Source organism: Nomascus leucogenys, chromosome 18 (assembly GCF_006542625.1).
Source record: "Nomascus leucogenys isolate Asia chromosome 18, Asia_NLE_v1, whole genome shotgun sequence".
In the NCBI taxonomy this organism is placed as follows: domain Eukaryota; kingdom Metazoa; phylum Chordata; class Mammalia; order Primates; family Hylobatidae; genus Nomascus; species Nomascus leucogenys.
In genome coordinates, this window is record NC_044398.1 from 39,153,053 (window position 1) to 39,162,544 (window position 9,492).

The 9,492-nt window shown below is 42.4% G+C and overlaps 1 protein-coding gene across 1 annotated transcript in view; it reads left to right on the forward strand.

The window, feature by feature from the left end:
• Nucleotides 1-9,492, forward strand: part of LOC100586892 (mitochondrial import inner membrane translocase subunit Tim23) — a 37,080-nt gene extending 27,588 nt beyond the window's left edge. Inside the window, exon 7 of the mRNA XM_003278184.4 lies at nucleotides 8,953-9,492. Within this exon, the coding sequence (XP_003278232.1) occupies nucleotides 8,953-9,068 (116 nt within the window). The 3' untranslated portion in view covers nucleotides 9,069-9,492. The remainder of the gene's footprint in view (nucleotides 1-8,952) is intronic.

Below are 9,492 nucleotides of genomic sequence, written 5' to 3' on the forward strand. Positions count from 1 at the left end.
GATTAGCCATTCCCTAAATGTAAACTACTTCACTGGTGCTATACTTAGAGTGCCTAAGGTCATTTCCAAATCCATGAATCTGGAAGTTGAAGTTATATTTGTATTCCCACCACACAAAATTTATCTCTGTGCCCTGTCTTCTTGGGTCTATTTTTAACCAGAAATTAATAAGACATTGATTTGCCTTTGTTAGAGTGATTTCAGTGTTTCCAGTTATTAAGACAGGAAGTGTGAGTTCATGTTGGAATTCTGGGTCAGCAGATTATTTACCTCTTCTACAATTGCAGTGGAAATTTAAATCTATTTGTCCTGTGACATAGAAGTTAATGAGTATTCTTTTTTGCTTTTTCTCTTCTGAGCCAAGAGCTTTCTTTTCATAATTTATGTTGGAGGTGTTCCAGACTATGTTGTGTTACTACTGCAAGAAGGTCCTTGCCACAGAAAGTTAGACTCTCATTTCTTTTGATAATACCAAATATTCAGCCTTTTCCTCTGTTTTAAGAATACATATAATATGCCTTAAGTTAGATGCTATACCATAGTGGCTTCCCTTGTGTAAGAAAATGGAGTGGAGGGGGCTGAGCTGGAGCTTCCATGTCCATGCCTATCTGTTGGGCTAGAAACACCTCCCACTCAACTCCAGCCATTTGCCACTCTGCATAATTAGTGTACCTCATTTATTCAGAAGAAGCTGGAATCCCAGATTTTTATGTGAAATCTCCTGTTTTTAAAATATTTGATCTTTTTCAATGTAATTTGGCCCAACAAAACTCTTGCTGGCTTGAGTGCTGCCCTTGTACTGCCAATTGAAGTTTAACATTTGTCTAACCCTAAAGACTTTCAAAGTGAAATGATTTTTAGGTTCTTAACAAGGCTTTTCTATGCCAAGGTAAAATTTTCAAGGGCATATGAGGTATTTACTGTCTCACTCAGAGTTCTGTTTAAGTGAGCACATGGGCTTGCATGTTGGAGAAAGTGTTGTGAGCTCTTACAGATAAAGTTTGAAATGCAACCTATTTTCAATAGAAAAAAGCCTCGTACTCTCAGATATCTCAGAAAAACTTAGATTTTATAATCCGTTTAAGACTTAAGACTCTTAGGTCTGTGGAGTCAAAATGCTACGTGATATTTGTGGTGGACGAATTACTGAAAAACAGAATTCCTCAGCAAATCAGGTGTCTGATGCATAATAAACCAACCTAACAAAAAAAGCTGCCTTTCAGAGGGAAGAATATAGAACATGTGTAGTTAATTAAGCTATTTAAAACAGAAATGTTAGGCCTGGCACGGTGGCTCACGTCTGTAATCCCAGCACTTTGGGAGGCCAAGGCAGGAGGATCACGAGGTCAGGAGATTGAGATATCCTGGCTAACACGGTGAAACCCTGTCTCTACTGAAAATACAAAAACATTATCCGGGCGTGGTGGTGAGCACCTGTAGTCCCAGCTACTAGGGAGGCTGAGGCAGGAGAATGGTGTGAACCCAGGAGGCAAGGCTTGCAGTGAGCAGAGATTGCGCCACTGCACTCCACCCTGGGCCATAGAGCAAGACTCCGTCTCAAGAAAAAGAAATGTTAGGCCGGGCATGGTGGCTCACGCTTGTAATCCCAGCACTTTGGGAGGCCGAGGCGGGCGGATCACGAGGTCAGGAGATCGAGACCATGGTGAAACCCCGTCTCTACTAAAAATACAAAAAATTAGCCAGGCGTGGTGGCGGGCACCTGTAGTCCCAGCTACTCAGAGAGGCTGAGGCAGGAGAATGGCGTGAACCCGGGAGGCGGAGCTTGCAGTGAGCCGAGATCGCGCCACTGCACTCCAGCCTGGGCCACAGAGCAAGACTCCGTCTCAAGAAAAAAAAAAGAAAAAAAAAGTTATGAAAAATTTGGAAATATTTGTCACTAGCTGTATGACCTTTTGAAAAAGGTCTGCTTAATACCGTGCTCATCTATAAAATTGGGATATGATGATTATCAATTTACAGGATTGTGATACATTTTAAATGAAACAAGTTCCATTAAGTGCTTATTGCTGAAGGTATAATTCAGTGAATGTTCGTTCCTTTTCTTAGAGCAGAATTTGGTATTTTATTTTCACCTAAGCCATTTTGGTTCAGTTCTTAAGGCTTTGATTATTTTTTTAAGTTGAATGGTGTTTAGTGTGCCCATGTTCATAACAGCATATTCACAACAGCCATACAGGCTGGGTGTGGTGGCTCATGTCTATAATCCCAGCACTTTGGGAAGCCAATGTGGGCAGATGTTTGAGTCCAGGAGTGCAAGGGCAATATGGTGAAACCCTGTCTATACAAAAAGTTAGCCGGGCTTAGTGGTGGGTACCTGTAGTCTCAATTACTGGGAAGGCTGCGATGGGAGAATCACCTGAGCCCAGGAGGTCAAGGCTGCAGTGTGCCTTGATTGTGCCACTGCACTCTAGCCTGTGTGACAGAGTGAGACCCTGTGTCAAAAAAAAAAAAAAAAAGATAGATTCTAAGAGGCCAAGGCAGGCAGATGGACAGATTGCTTGAGCCCAGGAGTTGGAGACTAGCCTGGACAACATAGCTACTAAAAATACAAAAAATGAGCTAAGCATGGTGGTACATGCTACTCCCGAGGCTGAGGTGGGAAGATCGCTTGAGCTTGGGGAGGTCAAGGCTGCAGTGAGCCGTGATCACGCCACTGCACTTCAGCCTGGGTGACCCTGTCTCAAAAAAAGAAAAATGTGGTATATACATAAAATAAAATATTATTCTGCCTTTAAAAAGGAAATTCTGACAGATGGTAAGACATGGATGAACACTGAGCACATTATGCTAAATAGGCCATCTATAAAAAAATATTGTGTGATTCTACTAATGTGAGGTACTTAGAATAGTCAGATTCATACAGAAAAAAAGTAGAATGGAAGATGGCCGGGATGGGGTGTAGTTATTGTTAAATGGGCAAAGAGTTTCAGTTTTGCAAGATGAAAAGAGTCCTCTGAAGATGTTGGTACACGGAGCACCATGGCTCACGCCCGTAGTCTCAACACTTTGGGAGGCTAAAGCAGGAGGATTGTTTGAGCCCAGGAGTTCAAGACCACCCTAGGTAACATAGGGAGACCTCATCTCTACAAAAAATAAAAAATTTAGCCCGGTATGGTGGTGCATGATTGTAGTCCTACCTACTTAGGAGGTTGTTGTGGGAAGATCACTTGAGCTTAGAAGGTCGAGGCTGCAGTGAGCCTTTACCACACCACTGCACTCCAGCCTGGGCGACAGAGCAAGACCCTGTCTCGGAAGAAAAAATAAAGGAAAAGTAGATGTTGGTAATAGTAGCACAGCCGTGTGAATGTACTTAATGCCTCTGAAATGTACACTTAAAACTGGTTAAGGTGGTAAATTTTATGTTACATGTATTGTACCATAATTCTTAAAAGAATAAAGTTTTTTTTTAATTTTAAGACAGCTAAACAGTCCCCAACAAGGGCATTTAGTAGTCATGTTAGTATGTAGGTAAGGCTGTTCCTATAGAGCAGGAGCCACCAACTCCTGCTGGCCAGCTGCCTGTTTATTTGCTGTGTGAAGGATAAGAATGTGTTTTACATTTTTTAGTTAAAATTTTAAATGGTTATATAAGTACCTACATAACAATAGCCTTTGACCCTCAAAGCCCAAAATGTTTACTATCTGGCCCTTTTAAAAAAGATATATGCTAATCTGTGCTTTAAAGTCATTGTCATTTGAATGCATTAGTTCTGCCACTAATCAGCCCCATATCCCACAAACAAGACACCTAAATATTCTGGGCCTCATTTTCTCATGTATAGAAGAGGTGGTGCTTGCCTATCACTTTGGAAGAACTACATAAGGATCCCAAAATACAGGAGGCAAAACTGAAACACAAGTCATATTTGCTCTGCTTTATAGAGATTGACCATTGGCCTTATTTGGTTACTCTGTTCAAAGCAAATACCTTTGCTTATCAACTTCCTGTGCTTAGTTGTGTAGAGTCGTCTGAGTAAAGAGACCCTTAAACTTGCAAACAGATCAACCAATTGGGAAACCCTGGAATTAATGGAAACAGTTACAATTAGAACATGGCTGGTATGTGGTAAAAGGCCACCCTTGAGTAAAGATTAGCTATGTGATAAGTACAAACACCAATGTTTAGTGTCTTGTTGGAGTTGATATTTTTTCTCTCTGGCTTTTAAGAAGTAACTTCATTGATTTGAACTAAGTTTTTGATTCATTTGGCAAGAAAATAGAAAGCTTTTGGGGGAGTAAATTATTTGATGTTACTGGTGTCCCAAATATCTTTTTTTTTTTTTTTTTTTGAGACAGTCTTGCTGTATCGCCCAGGCTAGAGTGCAGTGATACAATCTTTGCTCACCGCAACCTCCACCCACCAGGTTCAAGCAATTCTTTTGCTTCAGCCTCCCACATAGCTGGGATTACAGGTGCCTGCCACCACGCCTGGCTAATTTTTGTATATTTAATAGAGATGGGGTTTCACCATGTTGGCCAGGCTGGTCTTGAACTCCTGACCTCAAGTGATTCACCCACCTTGGCCTTCCAAAGTGCTGGGATTACAGGCCGTGAGCCACCATGCCAGGCCTTTTTAAATTTTTCTTTTTATTTTTTGAGACCAGGTCTGGCCTTGTTGCCCAGGCTGAAGTACAGTGGCACGATCTTGGCTCACTGCAACTTCCACCTTCTAGGCTCAAGCAATCCTCTCACCTCATCCTCCCAAATATCTGGGACTACAGATGCATGCCACCATGCCTAGCTAATTCTTTACATTTTTTTCTAGAGATGGGTATCAGGGAACCTGCCCCAATAGTCACGTAGGTTCTTTACTATTTTCCTTAAGCGTCGGCCGGCTTGAGAAATAAAGGGACAGGGTACAAAAGAGAGAAATTTTAAAGCTGGGTGTCCAGGGGAGACATCACGTGTCAGTAGGTTCCATGATGCCCGAGCCACAAAAACCAGTAAGTTTTTATTAGGGATTTTCAAAAGGGGAGGGAGTATGCGAATAGGTGTGGTCAGAGACATCAGTACTTCACAAGGTAATAGAATATCACAAGGCAAATGGAGGCAGGGCGAGATCACAGGACTACAGGACCGGAGCGAAATTAAAATTGCTAGTGAAGTTTTGGGCACCACTGTCATTGATAACATCTTCTCAGGAGACAGGGTTTGAGAGCAACCGGTCTGACCAAAATTTATTAGGCGGGAATTTCCTCTTCCTAATAAGCCTGGGAGCGCTATGGGAGACTGGGGTCTATTTCACCCCTACAGTCTACAGACCATAAAAGACGGCCACACCGAGGGAGGCAGTCTATAGACCCATACCCCCAGGTGCGTATTCTCTTTCCCAGGAATGTTCCTTGCTGAGAAAAAGAATTCAGTGATATTTCTCCCATTGGCTTTTGAAAGAAGAGAAATATGGCTCTGTTCCACCCGGCTCACTGGCGGTCAGAGTTTAAGGTTATCTCTGTTATTCCCTGAACAATTGCTGTTATCTTGTTCTTTTTTCAAGGTGCCCAGATTTCATATTTGTTCCAACACACATACTCTACAATTTGTGCAGTTAACTCAATTATTACATGTTCCTGAGGCAACATACATCTTCCTCAGCTGACAGGATTAAGAGATTAAAGTAAAGACAGGCATAGGAAATCACAAGGGTATTGATTGGGGAAGTGATAAGTGTCCATGAAATCTTCACAATTTATGTTTAGAGATTGCAGTAAAGACAGGCATGAGAAATTATAAAAGTATTTGGGAAACTAATAAATGTCCATGAAATCTTCACAATCCACGTTCTTCTGCCATGGCTTCAGCCGGTCCCTCCGTTTGGGGTCCCTGACTTCCCGCAACATATGGGGTTTCACTATGTTGCCCACGCTGGTCTTGAACTCCTGGGCTCAAGCAGTCCGCCCACCTTGGCCTTCCAAAGTGCTGGAATTACAAGTGTGAGCCACCACGTCCAGCCCCCAAGTATCTTAAAGCCTTATAGATTCCATTGTCACTATGTTACCCCTAGTGCATATGCCAAAGAGGATTCCCAGGGAAGCTTGTTATTTGATGGCTGAGAACTAATGTGAGAATCCTTCCACAAGGGCCAAGTAGATACCATGTTCTTAGAATGCACAAAGCAAAGAACCAGCTGGAAGCAGTGGTTTTGCAGCTCTTTGCAAAGCCCTTGGACTGACTTCACAGTCCTGTGGATTATTGACTATAGGTTCAGGGGAGTTAATCTGAAATTGAATGTGTGGTCATAGGAAATAGTGTCTGCAAAAGTATTGTGTTTTCAGTTACCGGCCCGCCATCATTTTTCCACTGACAAACAGCAGTGAGGGCACCTTGGCTATTGCTTGGTTTTATGTTCAGAATGGGGTTTTGAGTTACTACATTTTGGCTACCTGCTTGGAAGAATCCTTATTACACTGAAAATCAGATCTAATAACTGAGCCATAGCAATGCTGTTGCAGATACCTTTAGCATTTATTCTCCTGTGCCTCATGGCTTATTTTTTCCACATTAGGAATTTGGTCTAGTTCACTTTCAGCTCTGCAGCTTTTTACTGATTTACTAGGCAGAGACATGAGGTTGATCCTTATTAAACTGAACAGATTATTTTGGGTATACACTATTTTCCAATTAGTACAATTTTTCAACCACATTGAATACAGTTGGAAGTTTAATTGCTATGCCTACAGTCTGAATATGGCAAGTTCAGAGAGATGATGTGAACTTCAAGGAGATACCTCATGTTATACTTTCAGTGGGGTTTTTTTGGGTTTCTTAAAAATGTTTTTGGTCGCCCTACACGTTTGACAGCTGTTTATAGATAATGTCTGCAGTTTCTGTTTGAGAGAGATAATTATGACACTTAGCATTGGAAAACTAAGAAGAACGTAAGCAGGTCAGATATCAGAAGTCTTCAGACTGGAGAGATTCCTGGAGGGGGAGTGGCCCTTTAATCCATCAGCTGAAGCCATCTGGTAGGACACTCACTGCAGAAATGGTTCTGAAATGTTCTAACTCAGCAACATCACTGAATGTCACAGAATTGACAGGCACGGAGCTAAAGGGCCTCTAGCCACCCCCACAACTCCGCTCTACCTTTGTCTCCCTAACACATGACTTGGAACAAATACACTCTACGTACAAAGATGGCTACCTGAAGTTTATGATCCCTACTCATGGAGCTGCATGAGGACTTCACATTTTTTAAAAAGCTGCTTTGGGCACCCCCATTCCTGAGGAGTTTTGTAGCTTGGTTTCTCTTTGCCACATAATGTTTGTAAGACTAACATTTTATAACCATAAGCAGTTGGGGCATTTTCTATTTTGAGAAATTTATTTGTAGCTTCCTTTTATTTACACTTGGGGACTTTTTTGTTTTGTTTTGAGATAGAGTCTCGCTCTGTCACCCAGGCTGGAGTGCAGTGGCACAATCTCGGCTCACTGCAAGCTCCGCCTCCCGGGTTCACGCCATTCTCCTGCCTCAGCCTCCCGAGTAGCTGGGACTACAGGCACCCACCACCATGCCTGGCTAATTTTTTGTATTTTTAGTAGAGACGGGGTTTCACTGTGTTAGCCAGGATGGTCTCGATCTCCTGACCTCGTGATCCGCCCGCCTCTGCCTCCCAAAGTGCTGGGATTACAGGCGTGAGCCACCGCGCCCGGCCACTTGGGGATTATTTTTAAGTAACTGATTGAAATATTTTTGTTTCTCCATCGCAAGTGAAATCCTTGTTGCTAATCTTTTGCCACATGTAAAATTGTTCACTTGTTTTCAAGCAGGTAGTTCGATGTCTGTAATTCTTGAATTCTTTTCAACTAGCACAATGCTGGGTGTCCCTCACTGTTTTTTAATTGTGGGAGATTGATGCATCAGTGCATGAAGTGGGGGGTGGTCACCAGCACCTAACTCAAAGTATGATTATAGCTATCTTACCACTTTTTTTTTTTCTTTCTCACTCTGTCACCCAGGCTGGAGTGCAGTGGTGTAGTATCAGCTCACTGCAGCCTCGACTTCCTGGGCTCAAGCGATCCTCCTACCTCAGCCTCCCAAATAGCTGGGACCACAGGTGCATGCCACCCCACTGAGCTAATTTTTCTGTTTTTTGCAGAGACATGTTGCCTAGGTTGTTATCAAACTCCTGAGCTCAAGCCTGCCTTAGCCTCCCAAAGTGCTGGGATACAGGTGTGAGCCACCATGCCTGGCCATCACTAATCTTCAAGGTTAATATTTGGAGGACCCATCCAGAGCTCAAAGGTTGTTAATACTCTTTCCAAATAGGGTGTCACCTTGTTTACATTACAGCCTTAAATCCATTGACAGTGCTAGTGGAGTTCTAAATCCTATTACTAGCAGGAAATGACTGTTCTAGTTGGAACTCCAGTAATAAACTGCCATAGGAACAAATTGGAAAGTAGGGGAAAAAAATTATGAATATGAAAATGTCATCATATGTATTACACAAGTGGTATTACTTTAAAAACTGTCTCCTTTTTGAGATAGAATATTGATTTATTTTTAAAATGGTCTCCATTTCAGTTTTTTTTGTGTGTGTGTTTTTTTTTGTTTTTTTTTTTTTTGATGGAGTCTCACTTGTCTCACCCTGTCACCCAGGCTGGAATGCAGTGGTATGATCTTAGCTCACTGCAACCTCAGCCTCCTGGGTTCAAGCAATTATCCTGCCTCAGCCTCCAAGTAGCTGGGACTATAAGCACACATCACTACACCCAGCCAATTTTTTTGAATTTTTAATAGGGTTTCACTATGTTGGCCAGGCTGGTTGAACTCCTGACCTCAAGCGATCCACCCACCTCAGCCTTCCGAAGTGCTGGGATTACCTGAGCCACTGTGCCCAGCCCATTTCACAGTACTTTTTATTTAACCCTATCATGCTAGGGCACTATGCAATATATGGCTATTTCATTTTCCTTTTGTCTCTTTCCCAGGTGGTCTTCGAGGGATAGCACGAGGTGGTCTGACGGGACTAACACTTACCAGCCTCTATGCACTATATAATAACTGGGAGCACATGAAAGGCTCCTTGCTCCAACAGTCACTCTGAAGATTTTGCCAACTCATGAATGGAGGACACTTCAGTAGTCATCTAGATCATTTTATAAGACAGTTTGGAGTTATTCTCTCTCTTCTACCTACAATTAGTTTGAAAAATTGGAGATTTTGATTTGCTGTGATGAAGATCCTGGATGGTTGACCAAGACTGGCACTTGTTCCAGCCGTTAGTGAGTTGAAGCCAAAGCCCTTTGGTGACTCACTGAGTACCATGGTTCTCTTCTCTGGAGAAGATCTTGCACGTATCTGTTCTCCTCCCCTATGAACTAGAAAACCACTTACTCCCAGAATTCAGGTTGTGCTTGTCAGTACTATATCACCAAGTCTATTCATTTAATGATCCAAAACTGTAACGTTGCACTGTATTCCAAATAAAGGGTAAAAACAGAACCAAAGTTATAACTCCAACACACAAA